The 15,796-nt window shown below is 37.2% G+C and overlaps 1 protein-coding gene across 2 annotated transcripts in view; it reads left to right on the top strand.

Annotated features, from left to right (window-relative positions):
* Positions 1-15,796, top strand: part of SEC24B (SEC24 homolog B, COPII coat complex component) — an 81,079-nt gene that overhangs the window by 37,722 nt on the left and 27,561 nt on the right. For both annotated transcript variants that reach the window (XM_003586179.6, XM_002688081.7), the window contains 2 exons: positions 10,262-10,342; positions 13,137-13,354. In XM_003586179.6, the coding sequence (XP_003586227.4) occupies positions 10,262-10,342; positions 13,137-13,354 (299 nt within the window). The remainder of the gene's footprint in view (positions 1-10,261; positions 10,343-13,136; positions 13,355-15,796) is intronic.

Below are 15,796 nucleotides of genomic sequence, written 5' to 3'. Positions count from 1 at the left end.
TGTTTTGAGGATTGAAGGTGTTCTCTGTTAAGAGCTTAGAACAGTGTCTGGCAAATGCTAAAATCTCTCTAAAAATTAATTGTCATTAATAATGTTGAGAGCATGTTCTTATCTCAGTTTTATTCTTCCCTACAATCCTGCAATGCAGAGATAATTGGCTCCATTTTGCAGATGAGTTGATTGAGATGTAAACAACGCATTTGCCTCAAACTAGGTCTCTCTGTCTGCTGAGAGGTATGAACAGCGTAGTCTTCATCTCCTCATGAGAACATGAAGCCCTGAAGTAGAGGGGACTAAAGAGCACATGCAGTGCTCACCGTGGTGTTGCTTAAGTATTGTCTTCCTCCTTTGCCTTTTTATTGTGTAGCAGGATAATAAGGGCTTCCCTTGTGGCTCAGCTGGTAAAGAATCCGCCTGTAATGCAGGAGACCTGGGTTCGATCCCTGGGTTGGGAAGATCCCCTGCAGAATGGAAAGGCCACCCACTCCAGTACTCTGGCCTGGAGAATTCCATGAACTGTATATAATCCATGGGGTCGCAAAGAGTCAACATGACTGAGTGACTTTCACTGTTCATACTAAAATAAAATAAGACTGTATTATGGACATTTTTCCTAGGATGCTGGTGTTATCTCCTTATGGTTTGTAAATAAAAATCCTGTTTTTGTTGGTTCAAATTAAAGGGACATTCTGAGTGAGGGGAAAGAAAAAATAGAAAGGAAATTTAGCTTTAAAATGATTTTTTAAAAGTCCTGGTCAGTTACAGTATTTTTCCATATGTAAAATGGTAAAAGAAAGTGCCTCAAATTGGTGTGGAGGTTACATATAAGTAGCTCTAAGAAGTAGAGAATTTGGAGTGTTCTATTTGTTAAGTGTTTCAGTGGTGTTTTTTTCCTATAATCATTAGATTCTTGTGTGTTTAGTTCATGTGAAATTATGCTCCAATTTTGGAAAAATTTGTTAAGCAGTAGTAAAATATCAACTAACAGGTTTGGAAATCATAATATTAATATTCTTTATGCTGTGCTGTGTGTGCTTAGTCACTCAGTCATGTCCAGCTCTTTGCGACCACGTTGACAGTAGCCCGCCAGGCTCCTCCGTCCGTGGGATTCTCCAGGCAAGAATACAGGAGGGGTTGCCATGCCCTCCTCCAGGGGATCTTCCAACCCAGGGATCCAACTCAGGTCTCCCGCACTGGAGGCAGATTTTTTACTGTCTGAGCCACCAGGGAAGCCCGTGTATATTCTTTATAGTTACAGTTAAAGTGACTCTCCATTTATTTTAGCTTTTCATTTATTAAAGCTTATGGTTTGCTTGACAGTGTGTCTGTCTAGGAGTCAAGTACGGGGGTATTTCTTTAAAGCTTTCATTTCTTTTCCCAAAGCTTTCAGATTTAAAAGAAAATTTTAATTTCAGTTCTGATTTTACATTAAACCATCTAATTATATCTTTAAAATTACATGCTACAAATAGGCTTCCTTTTTCAAGTTTCCTTGTTAAATGCATACTTGGAAACTGAAATAGGATTTTGTACTGGAGACAGTCTTATGTTTTGTTGGAAGCTTGTGAAAGTTCAGAATTGTTAGAGAATAAACTTAAATTTAAAGAAAGCAGATAGCAAGCTGCTCATAATGGTTATATCTTAAATTCCTCACTAAGTTTATTCAGTTCCAGATATTCTCTCCTTCAGTTGTTAGTGCTAGAGTGGACCTTTGGTGGACAAATACCGTCATACCTGTACTAGTAAGGGATACTAACTTGAAAATGGGAGTGAAAAGTAACAAGCAGTGAACTGAAATTGAGAAGTGAGATAAAGTGAAAAGGAGGCGGGGGGTAAAAAGCCAAAGCCCAGTGTCAGCCCTAGTCCCTGGAAGACACTGTCTAACATTCTGTCACCTGCTCCCCATACGCCCCGTCACCTTTCCTCTAAGGAATTTTCGGGTTGGGAAGAGGCCGGAGGACAAGAGGAAGTTCTCTCCCATAATGTGACAGCTTGATGCTTTATTTTGTAAATAATGTTAGAAGAAAAAAACTTTTTTTTTTTCATGATGAGTTTTAAGGTGCTGGTCAGTTTTTACTTGACTTTCACACAGACTAATTATTCAGTGCCAGGCACGACCTCAGAGAGAATATGTTTTTGGTTGGCTTGGTTATTTTAAAAGGTAATGCTGCATTTTGACATAGAACAAGTTAAGTCAACTCATAAAGAACAGGACAGTATTGGACTTATTTCTAACTTCCAAAGAAAATTCCTTTTTTTTTTTTAATAGTTCAAGTGTATCATGCAGTATTACTAACTATAATCATTATGTGCTATACATTAGATTCCCAGGTCCCTAGAAGTTTTATAACTGGAAGATTTTCTTCTTTGATCAACATCTTCCCTTTTCCTCCACCATCCTAACACCCCTTGCCAAAGAAAATCTCTAAAAGAGTTCAATCTGACTTTCTGTCTTTTTGATAATTTTATTTGTTTTTGGCTGTGCTGGGTCTTCACTGCTGCACAGGCTTTTTCTCTAGTTGCAGAGAGGAGGTCTGCTCTCCAGTTGCAGTGCACAGGCTTGTTGCGGTGGCTCCTCTTTTTGTGGATCACGGGCTCAGCAGTTGCAGCGCAGGGCTCGGTAGCTGCTACTCATGAGCTCCAGAGCACGGGCTCAGTAGATGTGGCATGTGGGCTTAGTTGTTCTTCAGTATGCGGGATCTTCCCAGACCAGGGGTTGAATCCATCTCTCTTGCATTGGCAGGCTGATTCTTTTACCACTGAGGGAAGCCCCAATCTATCTTTCTCACTAACTGATGTACTACTATTTGATTATTTTAAAAAGTAAATATCTTCCAACTAAATTCAGTACATATTTAGTATATTTTTAAAATTTTAGAAATTGAGTACATATACTGGGTCTGTGAAGGAAGTAAAATGATACCAATGCCACTAAGAACAGTATTAGTTTGAGGGTCTTCAGTATTCATTGAAATCAGTCAGTTCAGTTGACAGTCATGTCTGACTCTTTGTGACCCCATGGACTGCAACATGCAAGGCTTCCCTGTCCATCACCAACTCCCAGAGCTTGTTCAGACTCATGTCCATTGAGTTGGTGATGCCATCCAACCATCTCATCTTCTGTCGTCGTCCCCTTCTACTCTTGCCATCAGCCTTGCCAGCATCAGGGTCTTTTCCAAGGAGTCAGTTCTTCACATCAGGTAGCCAAAGTATTGGAGTTTCAGCTTCAGCTTCAGTCCTTCCAATGAATATTCTGTACTGATTTCCTTTAGGATTGACTGGTTTGATCTTCTTGCAGTCCAAGGGACTCTTAAGAGTCTTCTCTAAAACCACAGGTCAAAAGCATCAGTTCTTCAGTCCTCAGTTTTCTTTATAGTCCAGCTCACATCCATGCACGACTCCTGGAAAAACCGTAGCTTTGACTAGATGAACCTTTGTTGCCAAAGTATTGTCTGCTTTCTAGGTTGTCTAGGTTGCTGTCTAGGTTGTTCATAGCTTTTCTTCCAAGGAGCAATCGTCTTTTAATTTCATGTCTACAGTCTCCATCTGCAGTGATTTTTGGAGCCCCCCCAAAATAAAGTCTGTCAGTTTCCATTGTTTTCCCATCTATTTGCCATGAAGTGATGGGACCAGATGCCATAATCTTAAGTTTTCTGAATACTGAGTTTTAAGCCAACTTTTTCACTCTCCTCTTTCACTTTCATTAAGAGGCTTTTTATTTCTTCTTTGTTTTCTGCCGTAAGGGTGGTGTCATCCGCATATCTGAGGTTATTGATATTTCTCTTGGCAATCTTGATTCTAGCTTGTGCTTCATCCAGCCTGGCATTTCGCATAATGTACTCTGCATATAAGTTAAATTAGTAGGGTGACAATATTGAGCTTTGACGTACTCCTTTTCCTATTTGGAACCAGTCTGTTGTTCCATGTCCAGTTCTAACTGTTGCTTCCTGATCTGCATGCAGGTTTCTCAGGAGGCAGGTAAGATGGTCTGGTATTCCCATCTCTTGAAGAATAGTCCCCAGTTTGTTGTCATCCACACAGTCAAAGGCTTTGGTGTAGTCAATAAAGCAGAAGTAGATGTTTTGCTGAAACTCCTTGCTTTTTCGATGATCCAGTGGATGTTGGCAATTTGATCTCTAGTTCCTCTGCCTTTTCTAAATCCAGCTTGAACATCTGGAAATTTTCAGTACATGTACTGTTGTACTATTGAAGCCTGGCTTGGAGAATTTTGAGTATTACTTTGCTAGTGTGTGAGTTTAGTGAAATTGTGTAGTAGTTTGAACATTCTTTGGCATTGCCTTTGTTTGGAACTGGAATGAAAATTGACCTTTTCCAGTCCTGTAGCCACTGCTGAGTTTTCCAAGTTTGCTGGCATATTGAGTGCAGCACTTTAACAGCATCATCTTTTAGGATTTGAAATAGTCAACTGAAATTCAGTCACTTCCACTAGCTTTGTTTGTAGTGATGCTTCCCAAGGACCATTTGACTTCTCATTCTGGGATGTCTGACTCTAGGTGGGTGATCATATCATCATGGTTATCTGGGTCATGAAGATCTTTTTGTATAGTTACTCTGTATTTTTGCCACCTCTTCTTAATATCTTCTCCTTCTGTTAGGTTGATACTATTTCTGTCCTTTATTGTGTCCATTTTTACATGAAATATTCCCTTGCTGTCTCTAATTTTCTTGAAGAGATCTCTAGTCTTTCCCATTCTATTGTTTTCCTCTATTTCTTTGCATTGATCACTGAGGAAGGCTTTCTTATCTCTCCTTGCTATTCTTTGGAACTCTGCATTCAAATGGGTATATCTTTCCTCTTCTCCTTTGCCTTTAGCTTCTCTTCTTTTCTCAGCTATTTGCAAGGCCTCACCAGTCATTTGCCTTTTTGCATTTCTTTTTCTTGGGGATGGTGTTGATCACTGCCTCCTGTACAATGTCACGAGCCTCTGTCCAAAGTTCTTCAGGGACTTTGTCAGATCTAATCCCTTGAATCTATTTCTCACTTCCACTGTATATATAATTGTAAGGGATTTGATTTAGGTCATACCTGAATGGTCTAGTGGTTTTCCCTACTTTTTTCAATTTAAGTCTGAATTTTGCAATAAGGAGTTCATGGTCTGAGCCACAGTCAGCTCCTGGTCTTGTTTTTGCTGACTGTATAGAGCTTCTCCATCTTTGGCTGCAAAGAATATAATCAATCTGATTTTGGTCTTGACTGAACTGGGATAATAAAACCAGTTATTTTATTGTTTCTCTGAAAAATGTTTTGAGTTCTGAACAACCAAATTATAAACAGATTAACAATGCTCCATATGTGAGCTTGATGGAAAACCCAAGAAGCTCACAGTCTGATTTGGAATATAGAATGGAATTACAGTCAGTCCTGTGTTAATCGTGGTGCTTTATAGGAATACATAGGAGAATCTAGAACCAAATGTAGGGTGGAGATGACTGAGAGGGTTCTGGAGGGCAGACAGGGGAACCTGAACTGAATCTGAAAGAACTTGGAATTGAGCAAGTGAGGGACCTCGGGAGAGGCAGAGACACTTTTTTGAAACAAAGCAAGAAGCATGAGAGATAGTGGCATATTTGGGGAACTTGAGCGAGTTTGGACCTATTGTTTGCAGAGGGGAAGTGGTAAGAAGATTTGGAATGAAGGTGAGTAGGCTGGATAAGATCTTTAATAACCTCACATTTCCTCGTAAGTAGTTTGAGTTTTATCTTTAAGGTAGAGGTGAAGGAATTTACATGGGAAAATAACATAACCAATTTGTATTTTAGAAATGCAAGTTGATTTTCATTAACAGAAGAAATTGATTAGCGCTAGAGGCTTTTTGAAATAAGGAATAAGCTAGTGAGAAATAAGACTAAGGTAGCAGAAATTTGGAGGAGGGAAGCATATTAGCAGAGTATTCCCGAAAGAAGGGAACCATTTTTACAAATCAAAAGAAACTTGGTTAGCAGTGATAAATGTGAAGTTTGGGTTGAGGCTTGAGAATAAATGCTTGGCTTTATCAATCAGGAGGTTTTGTCTTGTTCTTTCTTTTCCTCTCTTTTGTAGCGGTTTTAGGATAGGAAGAGGGAAGAGAAAAGATGAAGAATGTTTTCTCAGTCTTTGGCTAGTAACTATTTAGTTTATATCTGTTATAGCTCTTTAATCTTAACATTACCCCTGTGGAGTTATAAAATCTGTTGTTACAAATAATAAATCACTCAGAAATGTTAGGAGTCTTGTCTATTTTCTCTCGGGCTTCACTTATAGCTCAGTTGGTAAAGAATCTGCCTGCAGTGTGGGAGACCTGGGTTCGATTCCTGGGGTGGGAAGATCCTCTGGAGAAGGAAATGGCAACCTACTCCAGTATTCTTGCCTGGAGACTCCCATGGACAGAGGAGGCTGGTGGGCTGCAGTCCACCGGGTCGTGAGAGCCGGACACGCCTGAGCAACTAAACTCCACCGCCCGTTTTCTCTCACCTGCTAAGTGGCAGAGGTGGGATTTGGCTTACACTTTTTCTGTGTTTTATACATGTTATGAGGAAATGCAATTTCAAATTGCCTCGTTCATTTCAAGTTGAAAAATATTAATAAGTGCATTTGACTTTGTTGACCCAAGCAGAGAGAGTGGCTTAAGTCTTTTTTAGAAGGCTTTAGTGTACCGTGGTTTGTTTTCCCCCAACTTCACAGATTCTGAGCTATTTACTTGACCTTACTTCTGATTCAGCTCCTGCTCTTTTTCAGCTTCTTGTCTTCTCTCAACCCGTGACATAGAGCCAGTAAAAGAATGAGGAAAAATGTTCCCTGAGTGTTACATCCATTTGATCTCAGAATATTTATTATCAGTAGCTGTACTGTGAAGTCACTGAGGCAGACTTGATGTAACATTTAAGAGTGGCTACAAGTGCCAGAACTTCTCATTCAGCTAAAACTAGTTTGGATGCAGAAAGCAGTATTTTACTTGGTATCATGGTTCCAAATATCAATATAGTAGCGTGTCTGCCTCTGTGTACTCGCAGTATGATAGGGCAGCATACTGTGATTACTCTGCAGTACAGTGTATGCTTACAGTACAGCTTGGAAAGTGCAGGAATTTGTCCCAGCCCCTTTTCCTTTAGCAGCCGTAAGTTCGCTTTCTATGGCTGTGAGTCTGTATTTTGTATGTAAATTCATTTGTATTATGTTTTAGATTCTCTGCATAAGTGATACCATACAGTGTTTGTCTGACTTCACTAACTACAATTTTCCCTAGGTCCATCCATGTTGTTGCAAATGGTGATATTTCATTCTGTTTTTAATGGCTGCTTAGTACTCTTACATATATTTATATATCACACCTCCTTAAGCCAGTTGTCTGTTGATGGGCACTTGGGTTGTCTTCATGTCTTGGCTGTTGTAAATAGTACTGCTATGAACATTGGGGTGCACGTATCTTTTCTAATTAGAGTTTTTGTTTTTCTCTGGGTGTATACCCCCAGCAGTAGGATTGCTGGATCATGTGATAGCTTTGTTAGTACTTTTTTAAGGAACCCCCATACTGGTGTCCATAGTGGTTGTACCAGTTTACATTCCCATCTACAGTGAATGAAGGTTCTCTCTCCACACCCTCCATAGCATTTCTTATTGGTAGAGTTTCTGATGATGGCCAGTCTGATCAGTGTGTGGTGATACCTCGTAGTTTTGATTGGCATTTTTCTAATTAGTAATGTTGAGCATCTTTTCATGTGCTTATTGGCCATTTGTTTATTTTTTTTTGTAATAAATGTCTGTTTAGATCCTTTGCTCATTTTAATTTGATTGTCTTTTTATTGTTGAGTTTTTTTATTTAAGAGCTTATTTAACAGTTCTGTAAATATTTTATTTACAGAACTTTATGTAAGAGTTCTGTAAATATTTTGGATATTAGTGAGTCACTCAGTTGTGTCTGAGTCTGTGACCCCATGGACTGTAGCCTGCTTTGTTCCTCTGTCCATGGAACTCTCCAGGCCAGCATACTGGAGTGGGTAGCAGTTTCCTTCTCCAGGGGATCTTCCCAACCCAGGGATCAAACCCAGGTCTCCCGCATTGCATGGTGTATTCTTTACCATCTGAGCCACCAGGGAAGCCCAAGAATACTGGAATGGGTAGCCTATCCCTTTTCTAGGGGATCTTCCTGACCCAGGAATTGAACTGGGGTCTCCTGCATTGCAGGAGGATTCTTTACCAGCTGAGCTACCAGGGAAGCCCAAGTTTGGATATTAGATCTTTATTAATCAGATACATGATTTGATATTCTCTCATTCTGGGGTTATCTCTTAACTTGCTTGATAATATCATTGGAACACAAGTTTTTAACTTGATGAAGTCCATTATATCTATTTTCTTTCTTCTGTTGCTTGTGCCTTTGATGTCATATCTAAAAATCTATTGCTTAATCCAAGGTCGTGAAGATTTACTCCCATATTTTAAGAGTTTTAGCAGTTAGGTCTGTGATAGTTAATTTTAATGTAAGGTGTAAGAAAGGGATCTAAACTCTGTCTTCATTTCTTCATCTCCTCCTCCTCTCAGCCCTTGGCAACCACCAATCTACTTTCTATCTCTGTGGATTTACTCTTCTGGGTATTTCATATAAATCATACACGTGACCTTTTGTGTCTGGCTTCTTTCATTTAACATGTTTTCAAGGGTCATTCATATTGTGGCCTGTATCTGTACTTAATTCCTTTCTATTGCTGAATATCCCATTGTATAGATACACTGCATATAGTCCATTTTGTTTATCCATTCATCTCTTGGTGAATATTTGGGTTTTGGTTTATTGTTTTTTAATCCTATTACTTCAAGACTTTTGACCTTACATATCAGCATGCTGCTTTAGATATAAATTCACAAATACAAGGAACCAAAAGGAAGAGCCTATACTTCCCACTCTTAATTAAGAGTAATGACAAAAATATGCAACAATTTTCTAATTACCACAAGAAAGCACTTTGTATTAGTGTCTTTTGCCTGTTATTTATTTTATAGGCTTCATGTTTTGTAAGTTGCTTAATATCCACTGCCTCATTTAAGCATCACAAGAATATTAACAAGCACACATAGGGCATTTAAAAAATTGTTCTTGTTTTTCAGGAGAGAGTATTACTGATGGTTGTCACTTATCCAAAGTTGTGTAGCACTTAAGTGGCAAAGTCTAATGTAACTATAATCTTTTGCCTCTAAATCATGTTATTTACTAATAACAAAATGTTCCTACACAAAGAATTTTAGCTATTATGCTCTGAGTCAGTACACTGAATTCTTGCCGTTAACCTAAATTATTCAATGAAAGATATTGTGCATACTTATTCTTTTTATATCACAATTGAAAATTAACCTAAAATATAGTTTTAACCCCAGTTATAATATTGGTATTAAGAGCTAGGGATCATCTCTGTAACTCAGGATTTTGTTTTCTGGTGAAAAAAAGCCAACACGAGAGGGGCCATATGCATTTTCAGTTTTATTCAGTAGTATATACTTTAGTGTATCTATGTTAACTATAGGCTTTCAATAAAGTATTTGTTGAGTGAATAACTCAGAGGATTTATATTGTATTCTACTATCTGTGTGACATTACTAAATATTATCATAAATTGCCACTGAACATTCCAATTAATCTTACAAGTTTTGAATGAACACAGTAATAAAAGTTTTCATAGTCTAACACATATTTAATAGAGTACCACTTATTTTTGTTATCTTATTAAAATCACAGATATTTAATCTTTATTGAGCAGATGAATAAGCCAAGACATAGAAAAGCTTAGTAACATGCTAGGTGGCAACCCAAGCCAGAGATTCCTCTTATGTGGGTTTCATACAGCTGTACTGAGTTATAAAAGTCATTAAAATTTAATTATCTTAAAATAACCTGATATTGATAAGATGTATTTAATAGCTTGCGATTTGGTAGAGCCTATCTTTGAGGTGTGATTATATTAACATTTCTATCATTCTAAATTGATATTTGTGTTTTACTACTTCTAAAGTTATATATTGTTAAGATGCCTTCATGTGTGTCTGATTAAATTTTATTCTACTCATGAGCTCCGTATTCTTCCTACTTTGATCCTCTGTTCTTATCAGAAATTTATATATGGTTTTTTAAATGTCATTAAACATCAGTCATCTCATGTTGTTTGGATCAGGAATTTTCCTATATCAGCAAAACATCTTTTTTCAAAATTGCCAAAGCTTTGAGATACATGGTCATTTTAAACTTAGCAGATATTTTGCTTCTCCTTTCAGGTGTTGACAGCTCTTCTACGACAAGCAGTGCTTCTCCAATGCCCAACAGTTACGATGCCCTAGAAGGAGGCAGCTATCCAGGTAAGTTGTTTTGTGCGTAGTTGAAGTTTATTTGAAAAGTTACTGACCATCAATTACTTTCAAACATGAACACTTACTGTACATAATTAGCAGGCTATATTTTTAACAGAGAAAGGAAACATTTTCCTGTTATTTTCAGCCTTAATTTCATGGTGTAATTGTCATGTAACAACTATGGATGCTGTCTCTGGGAGGCCTAAGGAAATTTAGTATTTGATTTTTGTTACCATGCTCTTTATCTTTTTCCTCTTCCTAGAAGACTTAATACTGAATAATTTTTCTCTTCTTTCCCTTCTTTTTTATGCTAGTAACGCCTTTAAATTTATATTTCTGTTCTCATGCCTAGGTCCTTGAATTTCTTCCAACTAGCCTCTGAGTATAAAGTCTTTGACTCTTTCCTCCCGCTATGGCTCCTGCCTGCCTCCACCAGTAAATAGATTAACCAATTTGAGGGTAGGTTTTGGAGGCATTACTTTTAACCATGTCTGGAAATAATGTAGGAGATAATGTAGGAAATAATGTAGGTCATCATGTAGGAGCAGGAGTGGTGGATAGTGTTAAAAAATCTAAAATTTGACTTCTATAATGGATAGTTCTTTCATTCTAGCGTCTTGTACTGTTATTTTCCTAATGTGCCTGTCTCCTGACAACCACACCTGACCGTCTGCCTTATCTTTTTAATGATTCCAAATTTAGGACTAACAAAACAACTTTTTGTGCTCTTCTCTTTCTTAGCACATTGGTAATTATCCAGGATGAAGCTTAATTGAAATTGGAATGTGCTGGACTTCACACACTGTCTTGCTATCACTGTCGTATGAATCAGTAGAAAACTTCAATTTTCTCAGCTTAATATAGAGTTCCCTTTTAATATTTCAAGAATACTTAAATGAGCCACTCAGTCTTTGTGGTTAAGGGCTTTTTCTCCTGGGAATCTGTGGATCTGTGTGTATGTGTATGGGTGAGAAGTTGTGGACCATTCCAGAAGCAATCCCCATTATCAGAATATTCTAGAAGAGTCACTTCATTCACTAAAAGATGAAAACTATAACTATAGTATTTCATGAGCATCAGGTTAACCCGAAGTAAAACATCCAATGTAGTGGAGTTAAAAGATGGTGGCCTTAGAGTTAGACCTTGCTGTGTTTGTCTGTATTCATGTAATCAGCACATCTTAATCTTTTTATGGACTGTGCCTTGGCAGTAAGTGAATGACCCTGGGCAAGTTTCCTAGCTATTTGTACTACACCAAAATTAAGGAAAGAATCTGTCAGAGTAAGATTAAGTGAAATAAGTCTGTATGTCAGGTACTAGATAGGTCTTAGGGACTGTAGAGATGTATGAAACATTGTCCCTTTCCTAAATAAGGTGAAAAGCATTGGACTCTCATATTTAGGACTCCAGTTCTTCATTTCTTAAGCTGATGACTCTTGCTATGTTAAGAGATCCTTCTATTAATACTTCTGTTCCTATCACCGTCAGGAGAGACAAGCAGGAAATCTAAGGAAATGACATGACGTTGATGCTTTTGTCCTTTTAAGAATGTCCAGGAAGGTCTCTTCAAAAATGAGAGCTAATAGAGTCAGTAGAAGGATGGGATTCCTCAGTAAACTTTGAAAAAATAAATTTATTAAAGTCAGATGCTTTTAAGAATTTTTTTGCAGAATCTGATTGCTAGTGAAGAATATAATTTTTATATGAAAAATAGATTAAAATACATATATTTTATTTTTTAATAAAACTTTTCATTTAGTTTTGGAGTATAGCTGATTAACAATGTTGTGATAGTTTCAGGCGGACAGGGAAGGGACTCAGCCATATATATACAGGTACCCATTCTCCCCCTAACTCCCCTCTTGTCCAGGCTGTCACATAACATTAAACAGAGTTCCATGTGCTGTTCAGTAGGTCCTTTTAAATATAGCAGTGTAAAATACACATATATTTTAGATTTAACTTTAAAAATAAGACTAATAGTATAACAAAATGTTAATAATGGTTTTGTGCAATTGATGTTACTCTTATATATGATAATTAAATTTTCTACAGTTATTTTTCCCCTACAGTTTTCATCAAGTTTTAGTTTCTGTTTTAAATTTAAATGAAGGAAAAGCATTCATTCATTAAATCTCATTTGGCCTCTGTTATATACCAGACATTGTTTTAGGAGCCACACACTATTCTAGACACTGTCTTTCATAGTTTCACAGTTTCACCTCTGAAAATAAAGCAGACTTCCGGGGGACTGTGGAGATAGGCCACTTCTTCCATGGGTCTTTTTTTTTTTTTTTTTAAATAAATGTCAAGGTCAGATAAAAAAGCAAGTTGGAGAAGAGAGTAATTGACACTCTTTTTATTGCTTTGCTTTGTTTTCTGCTTCTTAGCCCCATTTCTGCTGAGAGAATAAAGGGAAAAAAATAACTTTTCGTATATATAAATATATATTTATATTATAACATATTCTATATTGTGTTTATTATATACATTTAATATGTTATCTGTTAGGAATATCAACTGCAGTATGTGTCAGTGAAATGATACAAGATGGAGTTTCCCTGTAATATATTTGTTAAAAAAAATAAAGATGGAGTAGGAACATGTGAAACAAGATTAGCAAAATATTTAAAGCTAAGTAATGGATATATGGGTTTATTATTTTGTTCCATTCTTGTATACAGTCACAATTTCTCATAATAAAAAGTTTTAATAAAAGAAAGTGTCAAAGTAGTGGCTCACCCAGGCGTCTTTGTGGAGTGCTGCTTTTCAGTGAACACCATGCTTTTTCCTTTGTTAGATGTGCTTTCCTCATCAGCAAGTAGTCCTGCTCCTGACCCCGCTCCTGACCCTGCTCCAGCGCCAGCTCCAGCTGCTCCTCAGCCTTCAAAAATGCCTAAGCCATTTGGGTATGGTTATCCGACTCTTCAGCCTGGGTATCAGAATGCCACAGCACCACTTAATTCTGGAGGACCACCCAGTAGCCCAGTGTATTCTGGATTCCAGCAGTATGCTCAAGTATGTATTTAGTCATATAAAGTTATATAAAAATTGTGGAATGTAGCAATTCTGACAAGTCCCTGGTGATTCAAATGGATCATAAGTGCTAATATAGATAAGCCTAGATTAAACATGCACAGACTTTGATTCCAGTTTGTATGTGCGTGTTTATGTGTGTATGTATACAGAGAAGAAGATAAAACTGATTTTTCTTTTTTGCCTTGTACTTTTATTTTTCAGAGCCTCTGTAATATGCAGATATTCATTCTATGATCAGGAAATTAAATCTTATTTTAAATTTTGTATTACTAAGCTGGCTTTCTCAAAAACTGACATGATATAAATGTAGTTTGGGATTTTGGTTTCAGCACTTAACTTGAAGTCTCTGTGACATATAACTAAAATTGGTAAAAGCTTCAACAAATGCTCATTAATACATTTGTTCATTATTTTTGACTTGACCTTTCATGGAGTTACCTCTTAAGTACCATAGCAGTTTATTAAAAGAACAATAAGTGTTTTGCATTTATACTTGTTGAGAGAAAGTAAAATATAAGGAAACAGTTTAAATGACAAAAGCATTCTACTTATAATAAAAAACTGCTCTCAGTAGACTAACTTTACAGAGATTTCATCTTATGGTGAACTGATGAAAATTAGAGAAGAAAAAAAAACCATTTCTTCCTGGAATTCAATTTTAGAATTAAAGTACTGAAGGAAGAAGGAAACTGGGAAAGGCACTGGAGAAATATGGTTGGTTAGTTCAGGTTTCCCTGCCTTCCATTTTGTTAGATTTTCTTTAGGGCTGTATTGGTCCAAATGGAATTCCATTTCAGGATAAATGAAAATAATGATTTAAGTACATAGCAAGGATGTGCATTTAAATTCTTATCTGTCTACTTAAAAAAAGATTATAGATTTTAATCTAATATTAACATTAACAAGGTAATTTTAAAAGAAGCCATTTATTTTTCAAGTCCTATTTAGAATAAGAGTATTTTACTTTAAATAGCTTTCTGTAGTAAAATTGAAAAGTGAAAGTGAAAGTCACTCAGTCATGTCCGACTCTTTGCGACCCCATGGTCTATACATTCCATGGAATTCTCCAGGCCAGAATACTGGAGTGGGTAGCCTTTTCCTTCTCCAAGGGGGTCTTCCAAACCCAGGGATCGAACCCAGGTCTCCCACATGGCAGGCAGATTCTTTACCAGCTGAGCCACAACGAGTAAAATTGAAATGACTCTAAATATTGCATTTAGTACAACCCAGTGGGAGGGCCCTGAATCTTAAGGGCTTTCTTGGTATTCATTTATTTGAGATGACCTATACTAAGTAGAGGGAAACCCCAGTGGTTGCCCTTTGAGGAAGAAAAAAACTTAAAATTAGTTTTTCAGAGTTGAAAAACAGAAAAAGTTGATGTTTTAAAAAGAAGGGAATCCCCTCAGTCCAGCGTTTAAGACTTGGTGCTTTCACTGCCTTGGGTTCAGGTTCAGTCACTGGTTGGGGAAATAAGATCCCACAAGCCACGTGGTATGGCCCAAAAAAAACCCCTAAAAATTAAAAAATAAATTAATTGTAAAAGAAAAATTAGAAAACGATTTTAGGGCTTCCCTGGTGGTTCTGTGGTTGAGAATCTGCCTTGCAATGCAAGGGACGCCAGTTCAGTCCCTTGTCCAGGAATATCCCATATGCCAAGGAGCAACTAAGCCTGTATGTTACAGCTGCTGAACCTGGGTGCTGAGAGCCTGTGCTCCAAAACAGGAGAAGCCCCTGCAGTGAGAAGCCCTTATACCACCACTGGAGAGTAGCCACCGCTCACCACAACTAGAGAAAGCCTGTGTGCAACAGCAAAGACCCACCACAGCCAAAACATTTTTTTAAATCTTTAAAAATATATATTTTAGTGAATATTTTTAAAAAAAACCCAGATACAGATACTGTATGGCTTTTTTTTTTTTTTTTAATTAAAAAGCGGTGCATGAGCAGTTGTAGGATAATGCAGATAAACAGAAACGAAGAAAATAAATACCAGCCAGTATTCCCACCATCAAGATATAAACAGTAACACTTGCAGTTTGTCCTTCCAGTTTTCTTGCTATATGCATCTACGGGAGAAAGCCAGTAAAGGAGCTGGGCATCTAAATGACTTATTTACACAGACAAGTTGATAAATATGAGCATCATTTTACATTTTTTTAAAAAATCCTTGAACAGCATGAGAGGGAACCTGTCCACATTATTTCATACCTTTCATCTAATAGCTGCGTAATGTTTTATAATCGCCCAGCCTACTGCTATTGGTCATAACTGAGCATCAAAATCAACGTGTACAAGTGTGCACAGACCGTTGTGCGTTTGTCTCATTATTTCCTTAGATGAAATTTCTTCAGGTAAGATTAGCCAATCACAGCTGCTAATACCTAGAATTTCTCCCTGCTTATTCATTCAGTGAAAACTGAG

Source organism: Bos taurus, chromosome 6 (genome assembly GCF_002263795.3).
Source record: "Bos taurus isolate L1 Dominette 01449 registration number 42190680 breed Hereford chromosome 6, ARS-UCD2.0, whole genome shotgun sequence".
Classification (NCBI taxonomy): Eukaryota; Metazoa; Chordata; class Mammalia; order Artiodactyla; family Bovidae; genus Bos; species Bos taurus.
The sequence above is the reverse complement of the archived record's forward strand: the minus strand, read 5'-3'. Positions and strand labels throughout refer to the sequence as shown.